This window comes from Bombina bombina, chromosome 4 (assembly GCF_027579735.1).
Source record: "Bombina bombina isolate aBomBom1 chromosome 4, aBomBom1.pri, whole genome shotgun sequence".
NCBI lineage: Eukaryota > Metazoa > Chordata > Amphibia > Anura > Bombinatoridae > Bombina > Bombina bombina.
Genome location: NC_069502.1, coordinates 1228473493 through 1228495528, shown reverse-complemented (window position 1 = coordinate 1228495528; position 22036 = coordinate 1228473493). Strand labels below are relative to the sequence as shown.

At 40.8% G+C, this 22036-nt stretch overlaps 1 protein-coding gene across 1 annotated transcript in view; it reads right to left on the bottom strand.

The window, feature by feature from the left end:
* PTK7 (protein tyrosine kinase 7 (inactive)) overlaps positions 1 to 22036 on the bottom strand; it is a 182889-nt gene that overhangs the window by 123115 nt on the left and 37738 nt on the right. The window contains exons 2-5 of the mRNA XM_053712771.1: positions 19579 to 19872; positions 14963 to 15065; positions 11412 to 11602; positions 10815 to 10965 (exon numbers count right to left, since the gene is read on the bottom strand). Of these exons, the coding sequence (XP_053568746.1) occupies positions 10815 to 10965; positions 11412 to 11602; positions 14963 to 15065; positions 19579 to 19872 (739 nt within the window). The remainder of the gene's footprint in view (positions 1 to 10814; positions 10966 to 11411; positions 11603 to 14962; positions 15066 to 19578; positions 19873 to 22036) is intronic.

The window sequence follows — 22036 nt, the reverse complement described above, 5'->3', positions numbered from 1 at the left end:
AGCAGTAAATCAAACTTAATTTTTACAGTGTGTATAATAGGCTAACAGAGCATTGCACACACTTGCAAATGGATGATTAACCCCTTAGTTCAAAACAAGGATCAAAAAAACGATAGACGTTTTTTAACAGCCACAACAAACTGCCACAGCTCTGCTGTGGCCCTACCTTCCCAAACAAACTACTTTGGAAGGCCTAAGAGCCCTTTAGAGAGGTCCTATAGCATTCAGGGAACTCCTGGAGGAAGCTGGATGTCTCAGTCTGTAAAAGTTACTGCGCAATAAAGCGCTAAATTAGGCCCCTCCCACTCATGTCTAAACAGTGGAAAGCCTAAGGAAACTGTTTCTAGGCAAATTTAAGCCAGCCATGTGGAAAAAAAACTAGGCCCCAATAAAGTTATCACCAAAGCATATATAAAAACGTTTAAACATTCCAGCAAACGTTTTATATTGAAAAATAATAAGAGTATTACCTCTGACAGTAAGCATGATACCAGTTGCTATTAAATCACTGTATTCAGGCTTACCATACATAAATCTGGTATCAGCAGCATTTTCTAGCATTTATATCTCTAGAAAAAAATTATATATGCACATACCTCATAGCAGGATAACCTGCACGCCATTCCCCAGCTGAAGTTACCTCTCTCTTCAGTTATGTGTGAGAACCGCAATGGATCTTAGTTACAACCTGCTAAGATCATAGAAATCACAGGCAGATTCTTCATCTATTTTCTGCCTGGGACAAAAATAGTACAACTCCGGTACCATTTAAAAATAAACTTTTGATTGAAGAAAAAACAACTACGTTTCATCACTTCTCTCTTACTACTTCCATGCTTGTCGAGAGTTGCAAGAGAATGACTGGATATGGCAGTTAGGGGAGGAGCTATATAGACTGCTCTGCTGTGGGTGATCCACTTGCAACTTCCTGTTGGGAAGGAGAATATCCCACAAGTAATGGATGATCCATGGACTGGATACACCTTACAAGAGAAAATAACATTTTAACACCTCTTTCACTTTACCTCTTCCTATTACTAGTATAGGCTAAGAGAATGACTGGGGGTAGAGAGAAGGGAGGAGCTATATATACAGCTCTGCTGTGGTGCTCTTTGCCACTTCCTGTTAGCAGGAGGATAATATCCCACAAGGATGAATCCGTGGACTCGTCGTATCTTGTAGAAGAAAGTTCTACTCTGTGAAAAGCATTACTGGGCTAAAAAGCTGCACCCAGGTGGTAAATCGCCATAGAACAAGCTAACAATGGTATTGAGCCAGTTTGTTCCTGTGAGTGCACTTCTCTCTGTGTGTATACATACATACATATACAGTCATATGGAAACGTTTAGGCACCCCTGACAATTTCCATGATTTTCATTTATAAATAATTAGGTGTTTCAATCAGCAATTTAATTTTGATCTATCAAATAACTGAAGGACACAGTCATATTTCAGTAGTGAGTTTATTGGATTAATAGAAAACATGCAATATGCATCTGTCAAGGTATTTGAAATATTATTAAATATATAGAAGTATATTTATCTTTATTTAATAAATCTGTGGATGTGCACATGGTCTGTAGAACAAAGGATTATTTCTAAGAGATCTCCCACACTCATTGTTAAAGTTATGCTAAACACACAGGGGGGGGGGGGACAATGGAACATGAGGCCCATACCAAATTTGCTATAATCAACTTACAGTTTGAGACAGGATGAGTCATAAAAGGCAAATTAAGAGGATAGATTGTCACACCACACAAAATATATGGAGACGAAATGTATGAAATACCCTTTTGGAACTGATCAAAATCATAGGGAAACAGCCTTTATGCACATAGGTGTTAGTTATCCCTAAAACCAAATACACATCTGCACTGCTAGCTAAACAGGAAATATGCTGTATTAAGACTTTTACAACTACTCGTGGATTGACCCCATGTGGGGCAGTGAAGGCCTTGGGAAACAAAAGACAGATGCTGAGGTGTGACTCTGAAGCACTAAAACAGACAGCAAATAAACATTTTTTTTCTCTCTGTTTGAATGCATGCCCCAGAATGTATTAAATATAGAAATTTGGGAAATTGTCTAATTCTCTATTATTATTACATGGGTATTTGCTAAGCTTGGGAGGTAACTGTTTTAGTCAGTCAAAAATGTTTAATAACCTCTGTATTGTTTATATTTTTCAGACATATAATCTCAGATCTGCATGAAGAAGGCTCATACATCCTGGGCTTATTAGAAACATAAGATATGGCATATTCTTGTTGGAATACAGTACAATAATGAATTAAAAATAAGCTGTTATTTGTAGAGAGATGCCAGAATGCTGATAAAATTGTGATGCATTTTGAGCTAATGGTTAGCAGTATTGAATTGCCTTAATGTAATAAGATGTTAATAATATAACATATTTGGTATCAGAATAATCAGAAAAGAATAACCTAATATTAACCATCTGTAATTGGGGTTATATATGATTGATGCAGAGAATGTAATCTGATTAAATAACCATTTTATGAAAATGATTAACTTGCTTAAAAATGTTTTAGAGATGTAAAGGTGAATTTGTTTGTATGACTGCTGCCACCCGGTGTTGCCATGAGACAACTACAGCCAGAAAGCCTTTTGGCTGTTAAATATAAGATATTCCAATTAGCCAATAGCAGGGACAAGGTTTCGAAGGGCCACCCATATTTCACACCTATGATTAGACAATAAGTTGTATGCAGAAGGGAAAAAAGGACACTGGCTGCTGAGTTTTGTAACTGAATGAAACTGTTTGCGTGGGACACAGTCAAACTATAAAAACAAAGTGGGCCATACTTCTCTTCCATTGCAATTACACTTATTTTATATGAGGTGGGAAAAGTCTTGAAGCTTAACATCATTTTGGTAAAGTATAAGAAAACATAATTTATGCTTACCTGATAAATTTATTTCTCTTGTAGCGTATCCAGTCCACGGATCATCCATTGCTTATGGAATATATTCTCCTTCCCAACAGGAAGTTGCAAGAGTCCACCCACAGCAAAGCTGCTATATAGCTCCTCCCCTAACTGCCATATTCAGTCATTCGACCGAAAACATGCAGAGAAAGGAAAAACCATAGGGTGCAGTGGTGACTGTAGTTCAAATGAAAAAATTACCTGCCTTAAAGTGACAGGGCGGGCCGTGGACTGGATACACTACAAGAGAAATAAATTTATCAGGTAAGCATAAATTATGTTTTCTATTGTTAAGTGTATCCAGTCCACGGATCATCCATTACTTATGGAATACCAATACCAAAGCTAAAGTACACGGATGATGGGAGGGACAAGGCAGGTACTTAAACGGAAGTTACCACTGCCTGTAAAAAACCCTTTCTCCCAAAAATAGCCTCCGAAGAAGCAAGGTATCAAATTTGTTAAATTTGAAAAAGTATGAAGCGCAGACCAAGACTCCGTCTTGTAAATCTGTTCAACAGAAGCCACATTTAAAAAAGGCCCAAGTGAAAACCACAGCTCTAGTAGAATGAGCTGTAATCCCTTCAGGAGGCTGCTGTCCAGCAGTCTCATAAGCTAAATGAATTATGCTTTTTAACCAAAAAGACAGAGAGGCTGCTGAAGTCTTTTGACCTCTCCTCTGTCCAGAATAGACAACAAACAAGGTGAATGTTTGATGAAAACTGTAGTAGCTTGTAAGTAAAACTTTAAAGCACAAACCACGTCCAATATTGTGCAATAGACGTTCCTTCTTTGAGGAAGGATTAGGATACAAGCATGGAACAACTATCTCTTGAGTGATGTTCTTGTTAGATACCACCTTAGGAAAAAACCCAGGTTGGTACGCAGGACTACCTTATCCGTACGAAGGACCAGATAAGGAGAATCACATTGTAACACAGATAACTTGGAGACTCTACGAGTCGAGGAATTAGCTACCCAAAAGGAACTTTCCAAGATAAAGATTGATATCTATGGAACAAAAAAGGTTCAAACGGAACTTCTTGAAGAACCTTAAGAACCAGGTTTAAGCTCCATGGCGGAGCAACAGTTTTAAACACAGGCTTGGATCTAACCAAAGCCTGACCAAATGCCTGAACGTCTAGAATACCTGCCAGACGCTTGTGCAAAAAAAATAGACAGAGTAAAAATCTGTCCCCTTTTAAGGAATTAGCTGACAACCCTTTTCTCAAAAACATCTTGGAGAAAAGATAATATCCTGGGAATCCAGGCTTTACTCCATGAGTAACCCTTGGATTCATAACAATCAGATATTTACCTTTATCTATGTTCAATTTTCCTAGAGACAGGCTTTCATGTCTGTATTAAGGCATCAATGACTGACTCGGAGAAGCCATGCTTTGATAACATCAAGCGTTCAGTCTCCAGGCAGTCCATCTCAGATTGATTCTATTTAGATGGTTGAAAGGACCCTGAGGTAGAGGGACCTGTCTCAGAAGCAGAGACCGTGATGGAAAGGATGACATGTCCACCAGATCTGCATACCAGGTCCTGCGTGGCTACGCAGGCGCTGTCAAAAACACCAAAGCCCTCTCCTGCTTGGTCTTGACCTCCGGAGGAAATCCCACTCCCCCGGAAGAAAAGTCTGACGACTTAGAAAATCCACCTCCCAGTTCTCAACACCTGGGATATGGATAGCTGATAGACAAGAGTGAGTCTCTGTCCAGTGAATTATTGTAAGACTTCTAACATCGCTAGGGAACTTCTGTTCCCCCTTGATGGCTGATTTAAGCCACAGTCGTGTATATTGTCCGACTGAGAATGATGTACCTCAGAGTTGCTAACTGAGGCCAAGTCTGAAGAGCATGGAATATCACTCCCAGTTCCAGAATATTTATTAGAAGGAGGGTCTCCTCCTAAGTCCACTATCCCTGAGCCCTCAGGGAGTTCCAGACTGCATCCCAACCTAAAAGGCTGGCATCTATTGTAACAATTGTCCCATCTGACCTGCGGAAGGTCATACCCTTGGACAGATGGACCCGACATAGTCACCAGAGAAGAGAATCTCTGGTCTCTTGGTCCAGGTTTAACAGGGGGACAAATCTGTGTAATCCCCGTTCCTCTGACTGAGCATGCATAGTTGCAGCGGTCTGAAATGTAGACGTGCAAACGGTACTATGTCCCTTGCCGCTACCATTAAGCCGATTTCATTCATGTACTGAGCCACCGAAGGGCGCGGATGGGATGAAAAACACGGCAGAAATTTAGAAACTTTGACAACCTGGACTCAGTCAGGTAAATTTTCATTTCTACAGAATCTATCAGAGTCCCTAGGAGGGAAAACCTTGAGTTTGGGGATAGAGAACTCTTTCCTTGTTCACTTTCCACCCATGTGATCTCAGAAATGCCAGTACTACGTCCGTATGAGACTTGGCAATTGGATGTTTGACGCCTGTATCAGGATGTCGTCTAAATAAGGGGCCACTTCTATGCCCCGCGGCCTAAGGACCGCCAAAGCGACCCCAGAACCTCCATAAAGATTCTTGGGGCTGTAGATATCTCAAAGGAAAAGAGCTACAAACTAGACTGCCTGTCTAGAAAGGCAAACCTGAAAAAACGATGGTGATCTTTATGCATCTCAATGTGAGGATAAGCATCCTTCAAATCCATTGTAGTCCTCTATTGACTCTCCTGGATCATAGTTAAGATGGTACGAAGAGTTTCCATCTTAAATGACGGAATTCTGAGGAATTTGTTTAAGATCTTTAGATCCAAAATAGGTCTGAAGGTTCCCTCTCCTTGGGAACCACAAACAGAATTGAGTAAAAACTCTGTCCCTGTTCCTCTCTTGGAACTGGATGGATCTCGTACACAATGTAAGAATGCCTCCTTTATCTGGTTTGCAGATAATTGTGAAAGGCGAAATCTCCCCTTTTTTTGGGGGGGAATCTTTGAAATCCAGAAGATATCTCTGGGATATAAATTCCAATGCCTAGGGATCCTGGGCATCTCTTGCCCACGCCTGGGCGAAGAATGAAAGTCTGCCCCCTATAGGATCCGTTACCGTATAGGGGTCCATTCCTTCATGCTGCCTTAGAGGCAGCAGCAGGCTCCTTGGCCTGCTTATCTTTGTTCCAGGTCCGATTGTCTCCAGACCGCCTTGGACTGAACAAAAATTCCCTCTTGTTTTGCCTTAGAGGAAGTGGATGCCACACCTGCCCTAAAGTTTTAAAAGGCACGAAAATTAGACCTTTTTTGGCCCTTGATTTGGACCTATCCTGAGGAAGGGCATGACCTTTTCCTCCAGTGATATAAGCAATAATCTCCTTCAAACCAGGCCCGAATAGGGTCTGCCCCTTGAAGGGAAGTTAAGTAGCTTATTTATTAAAGTCACGACAGCTGACCATGATATAAGCCATAGCACTCTGCGCGCCAGTATAGTAAAAAACAGAATTCTTAGCCGTTAGTCTAGTCAAATGAACAAGGCATCAGAAAACAAAGGAATTGGCTAGCATAAGCTTGTCAAATATATTAATCCAATGGAGTCGCTAACTGTAAAGCCTCATCAAGAGACAGAAGCAATGTATGCAAGGGGCTGCAGGATAAAACCCTGTTGAATAAATATTTTTTATCCATTGGATCTAAAAAGCACAACTGTCCTCGCCAGAGGTAGTGGTACGCTTAGCTAGAGTAGAAACTCTTCTCTCCACCTTAGGAACTGTCTGCCAGAAGTCCCGTGTGGTGGTAACTATTAGAAAACATTCTTCTAAAAAATAGGAGGGGAAGAGAACGGCACACCTGGTCTATCCCATTCCTTATTAAAAAAAATTTAGTAAACCTCTTTAGGTATTGGAAAAACATCAGTACACACCGGCACTGCATATTTATCCAGTCTACACAATTTCTCTGGCCCTGCGATTGTACACATTCATTCAGAGCAGCCAAAGCCTCCCTGAGTAACAAGTGGAGGTTCTCAAGCATAAATTTTAAATGTAGAAATATCAGAATCAGGTTAAATCATCTTCCCTGAGTCAAAAAAATCACCCACAGACTAAGCATATTGTGAGGTAGTATCATACATGGTTCTTGAAGCGTCTGTATGCTCTGTATCTACCCCCAGAGCTATCTGCTTTCCTTTAATTTCAGGTAGTCTGACTAATACTGCTGCCAGAGTATTATTCACCACCTTTGCCATGTCTTGTAAAATAAACGCTATGGGTGCCCTTGATGTACTTGGCGCCATTTGAGCGTGAGTCCCTGAAGCGTGAGTCCCTGAAGCTGGAGTCGAAGGGTCTGACACGTGGGGAGAGTTAGTCGGCATAACTTTCCCCTCGACAGAATCCCCTGGTAAAATAAACGCTATGGGTGCCCTTGATGTACTTGGCGCCATTTGAGCGTGAGTCCCTAAAGCGGGAGTCAAAAGGTCTGACACGTGGGGGAGTTAGTCGGCATAACTACCCCCACGACAGAATCCTCTGGTGATAATGTTTTTAAAGACAAAAAATGATCTTTATTGTTTAACATGAAATCAGTACATCTGGTACACATTCTAAGATGGGGTTCCACCATGGCTTTAAAACATAATGAACACAGAGCTTCCTCTATGTCAGACATGTTAAAACAGACTAATAATGAGACTAGTAAGCTTGGAAAAACAGTTTAAATCAAGTTAACAAGCAAATATATAAAACGTTACTGTGCCTTTAAGAGAAACAAATTGTCAAAATTTGAAAAACAGTGAAAAAAAGGCAGTAAAACAAACGAAATTTTTACAGTACATGTAATAAGGTAACAGAGCTTTGCACCCACTTGCAAATGGATGATTAACCCCTTAATGCAAAAAAACAGATAAAAAAAACCGACATAGACGTTTGTAAAAACAGACACAACAAAACTGCCACAGCAGAGCTGTGGATTACCTTCCCTATAAACGATTTTGGAAGTCTTTTTAGCCCTTTAGAAATGTCCTGTAGTATTCATGGGACTGCTGAGGGAATCTGGATGATTCATTTTGTAATTTTAACTAAGCAAAAAAGCGCTAAATTAGGCCCCTCCCACTCATATTACAACAGTGGGAAGCTTCAGTTAACTGTTTCTATGCAAAATTTAAGCCAGCCATGTGGAAAAAACTTAGGCCCCAATAAGTTTTATCACCAAACATATGTTAAAAAACGATTAAACATGCCAGCAAACGTTTTAAAACACATTTTTACAGGAGTATGTATCTCTATTAATAAGCCTGATACCAGTCGCTTTTACTGCATTTAAGGCTATACCAACATTACAGTGTTATCACCAATGTACGTTAAAAAACGATTAAACATGCCAGCAAACGTTTTAAAACACATTTTTATAAGAGTATGTATCTCTATTAATAAGCCTGATACCAGTCGCTATCGCTGCATTTAAGGCTTTACTTACATTACTTCGGTATCAGCAGTATTTTCTTAGTCAATTCCATTCCTAGAAAAATATTTTACTGCACATACCTTATCTGCAGGAAAACCTGCACGCCATTCCCCCTCTGAAGTACCTCACTCCTCAGAATGTGTGAGAACAGCAAATGGATTTTAGTTACGTCTGCTAAGATCATAGAAAAACGCAGGAAGATTCTTCTTCCAAATACTGCCTGAGATAAACAGCACACTCCGGTGCCATTTAAAAATAACAAACTTTTGATTGAAGAATAAACTAAGTAGAAAGCACCACAGACTCTCACGACCTCCTATCTATGTTGAGGCTTGCAAGAGAATGACTGAATATGGCAGTTAGGGGAGGAGCTATATAGCAGCTTTGCTGTGGGTGGACTCTTGCAACTTCCTGTTGGGAAGGAGAATATATTCCATAAGTAATGGATGATCCGTGGACTGGATACACTTAACAAGAGAAAAGGGCTGCTAATTACATGTGATATTTTAAAGTCACTGCAGTTTAAAGTACAGTTAAAAGATTTAAAGAAGCAGTGTTTTTCAAGTTAGCATTTCACAGCCTATATATTGTTTAAATCTGTATCTGATTTGTTAAGTAATTCATCTGTGCAAGTTCTGATACTGTAAATTATTGCATTAGGATAAATTGCAGTTAAAAAGCAGAATATATATATCCTATTGTTTAAGAGCACAGTTTAGAATTATATTGCTTGGATGTTAAAGGTTATTTATAAATAAGGTTGATTTTAAAGATAAGCGTGTATGGACTTTGCATAGCATATTTAAATAGTTTTCAAGCGCATATACATTTATTTCATATTCCTTTTTATTGCAAATATATTTCAATATGTTTATGGATATTAACTAAATAAAAGAATTCAGATATTTATATTAATTGTATGGTCTAGTAGGTGCATGTTAATTAAGGGTTTCTATTTTTAAGGAAAATTATTATTTGTATTGTGATTATAACCCTGCCATAAGCTGATATATTATTTGGATAGCACTACTAAGATTTTCATAAATATACTGACACATCAAAACGAAATTAGACAGGTGCATAAATTTGGGCACCCTTGTCATTTTGAATACCTGTAACTACCTAGGACTGATTAATTGGCACACACAATTGGTTTGGTGAGCCCATTAAGCCTTGAACTTCATAGACAGATGCATCCAATCATGAGAAAAAGGTATTTAAGGTGGCCAATTGCAAGTTGTTGTTCTCTTTGACTCACCTCTGAATAGTGGCAACATGGGGGCCTCAAAACAACTCAACTGACCTGAAAACAAAGATTGTTTGTCTGAGGAAGGGGAGTGTGTCCCCGAAACGTCACACTTTTTCATTAAAGTTACTCACTAAAAGACCAGAGAGTGCCTTCCTTTATCTATCTATACACACACACACAGAGAAGCACACTCACAGGAACGAACAACAAGCTCAATACCATTGTTAGCCTGTTCTATGGCGATTTACCACCTGGGTGCAGCTTCTTTTAGCCCAGTAATGCTTTTCACAGAGTAGAACTTTCCTGTAGTATATCAGTCTGATCCCGCCTATTACAGTTGGTCCAGCGCCGAAATACCAGGCAATTCCTCTCTGAACAAGGAACACAGCAACCCCAGATGATCGTTTCGGCCTTCATTGGGCCTCGTCAGTGAGGTGTAGCCATATTCCTCTAAGCACACTGAGCAAGGAGTCCACGTCTGGTTTCCCCTTTTTCCCATAGGGAGACTAAATACACAAAGAGAGAAGCACACTCACAGGAAAAAAAAAATAATAATATATATATATATATATACATATATATATACATATATATATATATATACATATATATATATATATATATATATACATATATATATACATATATATATATATATATATATATATGTATGTATATATATGTATATATATACACACATACACATATATATATATATATACACACATACACATATATATATATATATATATATATATATATATATATATATATATATATATATATATATATATATATATATATATATATATATATATACACATATATATACATATATATATACACACACATATATATACATATATATATATATATACACATATATATACATATATACATATATATATACACATATATACATATATATATACACATATATATATATATATATATATATACACACACACACACGCTAGTTGTGAGATAATAAATGGGCAGCACACACACACACTGTATATCATATATCCTTATCTATCTATAGATCACTTGTACATGACAGCACATGTTAGTTGTGAGCTAAAGTTTACAAGTAACATGAGGTTCTGTGGTAGAGGCCTATAGTGACCAGTGCAGGGGCTTATGGGTTAATACAAGATCAACAGAGCAAGTGGACTTGTGTAGAGGCACACCAAGTGTTCACTCACCGGCTTTTGTTAGTCAGGGGGATGTCATCCTCAAAGAACCATTCCACTGTGGGAGGAGGATCTGCAGAAAACTGGCAGTGAAAAAGCGCATCCTCATTTCTGTTCACAATCTGGTCCTCAGGGGTCACTACAGCTTGAGGAAATGTCTTATCTGCAGAGAGAGAAAATGTTACGGATATCAAATACACAGGGCCACATTGTGATAGTCTGGCGCTGTAAAACATAACCCAACTGTGTGATAGTTTGGCGCAGTGACACGTGACCCTATGGTCTGATACCCTGATGCAGTGACACGTACGTAACCCTACTGTGTGATAGACTAGTGCAGTGATACGTCACCCTACTGATATTTCCTCACACAGTGACATCCCAGCACACTAACAATGTCAGTATTAGATTTTTTGCTTTGAAAAATTATTTTAGTGTCACAATAAAGAAAAATATATATGATTTAACAGTATTAACCCAATGACATTTACATTCCTATAGTCCCTGGAATTCTAGTGTACAAGTAAATTTAATTGAGATATATAACCAGTAGCTACAACAAAACAACGAGTGGTTACGTCACTATTACCGCATCAGCTGTCACCTTACCTATAATACTGAGGGTGAAGTTGCTGTAACTACAGACGTTTCCTGCTGCGTTACGTGCACAGCAGTAGTATTCACCGTTGTCATTAGGCCCAGCGCTAGTTAAAGTCAGGGTGCGTTCCTTGTTGCTGAGTGTGTAAGTGCTTCCATCATCTGACAGTGAAGTTCCATCCCTGAACCACTGACATGTGGGGCTGCAGACAAGACAAATTTAACAGTGTGAGAGTAGCGACCCATTACCCAGTAATGGTTAATTTGTGGGTTGTGTGTGCTGTGAAAATCTTAAAGGGACATTAAACCCAATTTTTTTCATTCATGATTCAGATATAGAATACCATTTTAAACAACTTTCTAATTTACTTCTATTTTGCTTCATTATCTTTATATTCTTTCCTGAAAAGCATATCTAGATAGGCTAAGTAGCTTCTGATTGGGAGCTGCACATAGACGCCTCATGTGATTGGCTCACCAATGTGCATTGCTATTTCTTTAACAAAGGATATCTAAAGATTGCAGCAAATTAGATAATAGAAGTAAAATGGAATGCTGTTTAAAATTTTATTCTCGATCTGAACTGTGAAAGAACATTTTTGGGTTTAATGGCCATTTAAGGATAGATCTTTCTTTGCATTTAGAAAAGGAGCGTTGCTCATCAGTGGGTGGTGAAGTCTTATCCACTTGCAGATGTTTTTACTCCACACCCAGCATGCCGACTGTAAGGCCGGTGCCCAGTGCGCCAACTGTAAGGCCAGTGCGCCAACTGTAAGGCCAGAGCCAGCAACAGGAGGATGGCGGCACAGTAGAGACGGGACGACAAACAATCCAACACATCACATGATGCGATACAGATGTACGGGTCTGTAAAATACATATCTCCCTCTTGCAGGCCACTGGCACAAGCCACGGGGAATGACAGCCAACAGTGGAATCAGTTTGTAAAGCCGCAATCAGACAAAGAAGACACGGACTAGTAACTAATGCTGGCAACTGGCTGCTGTATTTAGCGGCTCTGTCGCAGATGTGCATGTACTTGCTCTAGCAGAAAAGAGCAAAGTATAACTGCAAGATAAGCAAGCAACGGCAGAGATCTTAAAGATCATAAAACAATCACCCTTTAAATCTGTTTTAGAGCATTACGCGACTATAAAAAGACACAAGACATATGCTAGTCAATAAGCTCATGTGATTGCAAGTCAGTAGATGATATCTCATTTGCTAGTTACTGCAGGCTAGTCAATAAGCTCATGTGATTGCAAGTCAGTAGATGATATCTCATTTGCTAGTTACTGCAGGCTAGTCAATAAGCTCATGTGATTGCAAGTCAGTAGATATCTCATTTGCTAGTTACTGCAGGCTAGTCAATAAGCTCATGTGATTGCAAGTCAGTAGATGATATCTCATTCGCTAGTTACTGCAGGCTAGTCAATAAGCTCAAGTGATTGCAAGTCAGTAGATGATATCTCATTTGCTAGTTACTGCAGGCTAGTCAATAAGTTGATGTGATTGCAAGTTATCAGATGACATCTCTTATTTGCTAGTTACCGCAGGCTAGTCAATAAGCTCATGTGATTGCAAGTCAGTAGATGATCTCTCATTTGCTAGTTACTGCAGGCTAGTCAATAAGCTCATGTGATTATAAGTCAGTAAATATCTCATTTGCTAGTTACTGCAGGCTAGTCAATAAGTTCATGTGATTGCAAGTCAGTAGATGATCTCTCATTTGCTAGTTACTGCAGGCTAGTCAATAAGTTCATGTGATTATAAGTCAGTAGATATCTCCTTTGCTAGTTACCGCAGGCTAGTCAATAAGCTCATGTGATTGCAAGTTATCAGATGACATCTCTTATTTGCTAGTTACTGCAGGCTAGTCAATAAGCTCATGTGATTGCAAGTCAGTAGATATCTCATTTGCTAGTTACTGCAGGCTAGTCAATAAGCTCATGTGATTGCAAGTCAGTAGATATCTCATTTGCTAGTTACTGCAGGCTAGTCAATAAGCTCATGTGATTGCAAGTCAGTAGATATCTCATTTGCTAGTTACTGCAGGCTAGTCAATAAGTTCATGTGATTGCAAGTTATCAGATGACATCTCTTATTTGCTAGTTACCGCAGGCTAGTCAATAAGCTCATGTGATTGCAAGTCAGTAGATATCTCATTTGCTAGTTACCGCAGGCTAGTCAATAAGCTCATGTGATTATAAGTCAGTAGATATCTCATTTGCTAGTTACTGCAGGCTAGTCAATAAGCTCATGTGATTGCAAGTCAGTAGATGATCTCTCATTTGCTAGTTACTGCAGGCTAGTCAATAAGCTCATGTGATTGCAAGTCAGTAGATGATCTCTCATTTGCTAGTTACTGCAGGCTAGTCAATAAGCTCATGTGATTGCAAGTCAGTAGATGATCTCTCATTTGCTAGTTACTGCAGGCTAGTCAATAAGCTCATGTGATTATAAGTCAGTAAATATCTCATTTGCTAGTTACTGCAGGCTAGTCAATAAGCTCATGTGATTGCAAGTTATCAGATGACATCTCTTATTTGCTAGTTACCGCAGGCTAGTCAATAAGCTCATGTGATTGCAAGTCAGTAGATGATCTCTCATTTGCTAGTTACTGCAGGCTAGTCAATAAGCTCATGTGATTGCAAGTCAGTAGATATCTCATTTGCTAGTTACTGCAGGCTAGTCAATAAGCTCATGTGATTGCAAGTCAGTAGATGATCTCTCATTTGCTAGTTACTGCAGGCTAGTCAATAAGCTCATGTGATTGCAAGTCAGTAGATGATCTCTCATTTGCTAGTTACTGCAGGCTAGTCAATAAGCTCATGTGATTATAAGTCAGTAAATATCTCATTTGCTAGTTACTGCAGGCTAGTCAATAAGCTCATGTGATTGCAAGTCAGTAGATATCTCATTTGCTAGTTACCGCAGGCTAGTCAATAAGCTCATGTGATTGCAAGTCAGTAGATATCTCATTTGCTAGTTACCGCAGGCTAGTCAATAAGCTCATGTGATTGCAAGTCAGTAGATGATCTCTCATTTGCTAGTTACTGCAGGCTAGTCAATAAGCTCATGTGATTGCAAGTCAGTAGATATCTCATTTGCTAGTTACCGCAGGCTAGTCAATAAGCTCATGTGATTGCAAGTCAGTAGATGATCTCTCATTTGCTAGTTACTGCAGGCTAGTCAATAAGCTCATGTGATTATAAGTCAGTAAATATCTCATTTGCTAGTTACTGCAGGCTAGTCAATAAGCTCATGTGATTGCAAGTCAGTAGATATCTCATTTGCTAGTTACCGCAGGCTAGTCAATAAGCTCATGTGATTGCACTGTCACAGGTTGTACTGTATTACAGTGAGGGGTTAGGTAGTGTAATGTTAGGGAGGGGAGCCGTTGAGTTGCTTGCTCGTGAATTGCCCTGTAGATAAGGAGTATTTACAGTGGTTTGGCTACAAAGTATAGCAGGTCTGTAATTAGATTCCCACTAGTGAGCCACAGGAAAAGTGTTAGACACCTGTGGGTTTAGTGGCCGGTGTCAGACCACAGGGTGACTTACCGCGGATGCCCGTCTATATGGCAGCGCAGAGTGACTGGCAAGGAGCTCTGGATATCACTGGCAGCGGCGGGGGACTGCAGGGTCACACCCCCACTCTCTATCCCTGGAACACAAAGACAGACATGAAGCAGACATCACAGCACAAAGCAAGTTACGCAGCCGTAAACTATTCGCTAAGAGGGCCAAGTAGATTTTTTACAGTTCTAAAAGCACTTATCAACCATGTCTTACGCTCATCATAAAAAGGTTATGCAGCAGATTATCACATAAGTCCCAGAAACATCACAAATTAAATGAGTACACATATACAAAACATGCAAGGGTTCTGCACTCTGACTGGGTACACATCCTATGACCCTGCAAAATGCTTAGCCCTGGGTGCTCAATAGCACTCTCAGGAAGCTGTGCTGACCCAAGAGTCACAGGCAGTTAACAGATAAACAGAACGTGCGCTAGCAGGGATGCGCAATTCCTATCGCCCGGGACATGCAGTTTTGTGCACCGGGCATGTGGGTTGTTTTTTTTTAAATTTAGCCCTGGTACGGGAAAGCAGGCCGCAGCAGGTCTAACGATTTTTTTATTTATTTTAATAGTGGTCAGCAGGGGGTGCGGTGAAGTGAAAATGTGAGGGCATTGAGCAGGAAGAGAGGCCCGTGCACAGCAAATGCTTACAGCCTGTGTGCGGGCAAATCTGAGCGGATTATGTCTTATGCGGAGGATGTGAAATGCTTACAGCCTGTGTGCGGGCTTCTGTAGAGAGAGGTGGGCAAATCTTAGCAGAGTATGCCTTATGCGGAGGATGTGAAATGCTTACAGCCTGTGTGCGGGCTTCTGTAGAGAGGTGGGCAAATCTTAGCTGAGTATGCCTTATGCGGAGGATGTGAAATGCTTACAGCCTGTGTGCGGGCTTCTGTAGAGAGAGGTGGGCAAATCTTAGCTGAGTATGCCTTATGCGGAGGATGTGAAATGCTTACAGCCTGTGTGCGGGCTTCTGTAGAGAGAGGTGGGCAAATCTTAGCGGAGTATGCCTTATGCGGAGAATGTGAAATGCTTACAGCCTGTGTGCGGGCTTCTGTAGAGAGAGGTGGGCAAATCTGAGCAGAGGATGTGAAATGCTTACAGCCTGTGTGCGGGCTTCTGTAGAGAGAGGTGGGCAAATCTGAGCGGAGGATGTGAAATGCTTACAGCCTGTGTGTGGGCTTCTGTAGAGAGAGGTGGGCATATCTGAGCAGAGGATATGAAATGCTTACAGCCTGTGTGCGGGCTTCTGTAGAGAGAGGTGGGCAAATCTGAGCGGAGTATGCCTTATGCGGAGGATGTGAAATGCTTACAGCCTGTGTGCGGGCTTCTGTAGAGAGAGGTGGGCAAATCTGAGCGGAGTATGCCTTATGCGGAGGATGTGAAATGCTTACAGCCTGTGTGCGGGCTTCTGTAGAGAGAGGTGGGCAAATCTGAGCAGAGGATGTGAAATGCTTACAGCCTGTGTGCGGGCTTCTGTAGAGAGAGGTGGGCATATCTGAGCAGAGGATATGAAATGCTTACAGCCTGTGTGCGGGCTTCTGTAGAGAGAGGTGGGCAAATCTGAGCGGAGTATGCCTTATGCGGAGGATGTGAAATGCTTACAGCCTGTGTGCGGGCTTCTGTAGAGAGAGGTGGGCAAATCTGAGCGGAGTATGCCTTATGCGGAGGATGTGAAATGCTTACAGCCTGTGTGCGGGCTTCTGTAGAGAGAGGTGGGCAAATCTGAGCAGAGGATGTGAAATGCTTACAGCCTGTGTGCGGGCTTCTGTAGAGAGAGGTGGGCAAATCTGAGCGGAGTATGCCTTATGCGGAGGATGTGAAATGCTTACAGCCTGTGTGCGGGCTTCTGTAGAGAGAGGTGGGCAAATCTGAGCGGAGTATGCCTTATGCGGAGGATGTGAAATGCTTACAGCCTTACTGCAGGCTAGTCAATAAGCTCATGTGATTACAAGTCAGTAGATGATATCTCATTTGCTAGTTACCGCAGGCTAGTCAATAAGCTCATGTGATTACAAGTCAGTAGATGATATCTCATTTGCTAGTTACCGCAGGCTAGTCAAATCTGAGGTGCGGGCTTCTGTAGAGAGAGGTGGGCAAATCTGAGCGGAGGATGTGAAATGCTTGCATAGTGCGGAACATCATGAATGTTTTCAAAAGCATCAGTTCTCGGATGTAAGTACTTAACCCCCCCATCTTTGTAAGCTGTTTTTTTTTGGTGTAGTAATTGTTTTACTGGAGTTTTTATTTTATATAGGGTTAAATATATTTTTATATAGGTGTCTGCTATCACACGAGTGAAATCTCACAAGCAGACATGCCTATGATCTCCTATGGGCTTTGCAAGGAAGGTGTGTGGAGCCATTACAGCTCCCAAAACACGTGGCTGCCCCCAGCAACTCTCAGAGAAAAAAATTAATCACTTTGTAACAGCGAACCCTCATCTGAATGTGCATGCGTGCCGCGTCATACATCCCTGCCCGCACGCTTCAGGGCTTCTATTGTCAAATTCCTGGGCTGTGTTTAACACGCAAGCATTTTTAAAAACTATTTCTATACCGCACGCCGCTACACTGGGGCACTTGGGAGTCAACTTATTTATTTTTGTTCCAATTCTATGTGAAGGGTGGACTTCTGGGCTTAGTGAAACGGCCCCTTCTTGGTTTTCCCTAAGTTACATACAAAATACATGGCATTTCTTGTCCATGGTTTTTACCATGTGGTGCTTCATTTGTTTTTATAAAAATGCTAATTTTTTCTTAAGCAATAATAATACCACTCAGCTATTTGTCAGTTTAAATGTGTCATAATTATTGCACAAATTGAGGGTTGTTAATATGGTTTTATTTTTTTTAAAAAGTGTGTCATACTACCTTAAAAATAAATGCAGTGTCATATTTGTTGCAAAAAGGGTAAGGGTGTCATAATTAAGAATTTAATTAGGGGTGTCATATCGTTTGTTACAAAAAAAAAAAAATCAATGAGGGGTGCCATACTAAATTAAATTTATTAGGGGTTCATTACTGACTTAATGAGGGGTGCTACACTGTATTAGGGGTTCCATACTGACTTGATAAATTAATGAGGGGTTCCAAATACTGTGTATAGTATGTAACCCCTAATTCATTACTTAAGTCAGTGTGGCACCCCTCATTAATTTCTTAAGTCAGTATGGAACCCCTAATGATTTAAATTTAGTATGGCAACCATTCTTTTTTTATTGTTTTGTAACAAATAGGACACCCCTAATTTTATAAATATGACACCCTTACACTTTTTGCAACAAATATGATACCGCATTCACTAAGCCCAGAGGTCCGCCCTTCGCATCCCAATCAGAAAAAAAAAAAAAAAAAATATCAAAAAAAATTGCGTGATTCCCAAATGCTCCGGTGTAGCGGGGTGCGGTATATAAATCTTTAAAAATCGCTTGCATGCGTGCTCAACACGATCCAGGAAGTTGACACTGAAGCCCTGATGCTTGCGGGCAGGAATGTATGAAGCGGCACACATGCACATGTAAATGAGAAATGTTTAAACAGCTGATGTAACGTCACAGGAAATTACGTGGTTTGCCGTTTTGTTGGGTTTGCTTTTTTGTCCGAACACCGGAACTTCCCCCCCCCCCAAGGTATTCTAACCTGCTTAAATAGTAAAAACTCCCCCGTTGTGCAATAAACAGTCATGTTGTTTATCATGAATACATAATCCCATTTTAGATTTCATTTGTTTTTATTTTAAACAGTTTACGTTTTTTTCTTACTTTTCCCCTTTGGCTCTATACGTATTTAAAGGGGAGTAACATATGGTTTCATAATTAGGTGGGGTAATAAGTTGGTAAAGGTTAAAAAACAAAAAATATTTGTAAATATTCTATAGTTTATTAATTTTTCTGTTGCGATCGTATTGTGTCAGTGCAGAAATCCCACTCCTCCTCCATGCGGTAGCGCAGGGTCTACATTACATGTTGCAATGTTTTCTCTTTTCCCGTGACATTGTTGCATATCCTCCATAACCCAGCCCTGTGCTGCTGCTGTGTGGCCTGCCAGCCTTGTGTATTGTGGCCTACATACAGATCAATCAAAACCTTATTTAAATACAGTTTTGGTTAAATTTGCACAAGGGACAACTAGATTGTCACAAGGGACAACTAGATTGTCACAAGGGACAACTAGATTGTCACAAGGGACAACTAGATTGTCACAAGGGACAACTAGATTGTCACAAGGGACAACTAGATTGTCACAAGGGACAACTAGATTGTCACAAGGGACAACTAGATTGTCACAAGGGACAACTAGATTGTCACAAGGGACAACTAGATTGTCACAAGGGACAACTAGATTGTCACAAGGGACAACTAGATTGTCACAAGGGACAAGTAGATTGTCACAAGGGACAAGTAGATTGGGCTCCCGCTTTAGTCTTTTGGACAAGTATTTTTTTTTTTTTTTTTTTTTTTTTTTAAATCCACACCCCTGGCTAAACTTTCTACTACACAACACATCCTATTGTCATTAGCGCACAAGCAGCACTCCTGATGAACACCAACAACAACTCTTGCAATTGAATGTGTTTTCATCTGGAACAACACTCACATTTTATGTTGAACGAGGCGTTATTGCTCCTGGCCTCTTCGCCTGCAATCAGATCCCTGGCCACGCACTGGAAGCTACCCCCATCCTGTTGTCTGTCCACAGTCGTAAAGGTCAGACTGCCGCCCTCCTGGTATCTTCTCTCATTGTCCTGCACTGGGATCCCATTGTGCAGCCACTCAAACCGTATCCCAGTAGAGTCTTCCACCTCGCATCGTAACATGGCGCTCCTTCCATGGAAGGCATCCTGGGAATATGGCTGTTTGGTGAAGTGGATTGCAGCTCTTGTACAGACAGCTAAGAAGTAGAAACCAGATAAATTATTTATATTGAAAAATGTGAAAATATATAAAAAACAGAATTTATGCTTACCTGATAAATTACTTTCTCCAACGGTGTGTCCGGTCCACGGCGTCATCCTTACTTGTGGGATATTCTCTTCCCCAACAGGAAATGGCAAAGAGTCCCAGCAAAGCTGGTCACATGATCCCTCCTAGGCTCCGCCCACCCCAGTCATTCGACCGACGGACAGGAGGAAATATATATATAGGAGAAACCATATGATACCGTGGTGACTGTAGTTAGAGAAAATAATTCATCAGACCTGATTAAAAAACCAGGGCGGGCCGTGGACCGGACACACCGTTGGAGAAAGTAATTTCTCAGGTAAGCATAAATTCTGTTTTCTCCAACATTGGTGTGTCCGGTCCACGGCGTCATCCTTACTTGTGGGAACCAATACCAAAGCTTTAGGACACGGATGAAGGGAGGGAGCAAATCAGGTCACCTAAATGGAAGGCACCACGGCTTGCAAAACCTTTCTCCCGAAAATAGCCTCCGAAGAAGCAAAAGTATCAAATTTGTAAAATTTGGCAAAAGTGTGCAGTGAAGACCAAGTCGCTGTCTTACATATCTGGTCAACAGAAGCCTCGTTCTTGAAGGCCCATGTGGAAGCCACAGCCCTAGTGGAGTGAGCTGTGATTCTTTCAGGAGGCTGCCGTCCGGCAGTGTCGTAAGCCAATCGGATGATGCTTTTAAGCCAAAAGGAAAGAGGTAGAAGTCGCTTTTTGACCTCTCCTTTTACCAGAATAAACAAACCAGGAAGATGTTTGTCTGAAATCTTTAGTAGCCTCTAAATAGAATTTTAGAGCACGGACTACGTCCAAATTGTGTAACAAACGTTCCTTCTTTGAAACTGGATTCGGACACAAAGAAGGTACAACTATCTCCTGGTTAATATTTTTGTTGGAAACAACTTTCGGAAGAAAACCAGGCTTAGTACGCAAAACCACCTTATCTGCATGGAACACCAGATAGGGCGGAGAACACTGCAGAGCAGATAACTCTGAAACTCTTCTAGCAGAAGAAATTGCAACCAAAAACAAAACTTTCCAAGATAATAACTTAATATCTACGGAATGTAAGGGTTCAAACGGAACCCCTTGAAGAACTGAAAGAACTAGATTTAGACTCCAGGGAGGAGTCAAAGGTCTGTAAACAGGCTTGATCCTAACCAGAGCCTGAACAAATGCTTGAACATCTGGCACAGCTGCCAGTCTTTTGTGAAGTAAAACAGATAAAGCAGAGATCTGTCCCTTCAGAGAACTTGCAGATAATCCTTTCTCCAAACCTTCTTGTAGAAAGGATAGAATCTTAGGAATTTTTATCTTGTTCCATGGGAATCCTTTAGATTCACACCAACAGATATTTTTTCCATATTTTATGGTAAATTTTTCTAGTTACAGGCTTTCTAGCCTGAATCAGAGTATCTATTACAGAATCTGAAAACCCACACTTTGATAAAATCAAGCGTTCAATCTCCAAGCCGTCAGTTGGAGGGAAACCAGATTCGGATGTTCGAATGGACCCTGAACAAGAAGGTCCTGTCTCAAAGGTAGCTTCCATGGTGGAGCCGATGACATTCACCAGGTCTGCATACCAAGTCCTGCGTGGCCACGCAGGAGCTATCAAGATCACCGAGGCCCTCTCCCGATTGATCCTGGCTACCAGCCTGGGGATGAGAGGAAACGGTGGGAATACATAAGCTAGGTTGAAGGTCCAAGGTGCTACTAGTGCATCTACTAGGGTCGCCTTGGGATCCCTGGATCTGGACCCGTAGCAAGGAACCTTGAAGTTCTGACGAGACGCCATCAGATCCATGTCTGGAATGCCCCATAATTGAGTTATTTGGGCAAAGATTTCCGGATGGAGTTCCCACTCCCCCGGATGGAATGTCTGACGACTCAGAAAATCCGCTTCCCAATTTTCCACTCCTGGGATGTGGATCGCAGACAAGTGGCAGGAGTGATCCTCCGCCCATTGAATTATCTTGGTCACTTCTTTCATCGCCAGGGAAGTCCTTGTTCCCCCCTGATGATTGATATATGCAACGGTCGTCATGTTGTCTGACTGAAACCTTATGAATTTGGCCTTTGCTAGTTGAGGCCAAGCTCTGAGAGCA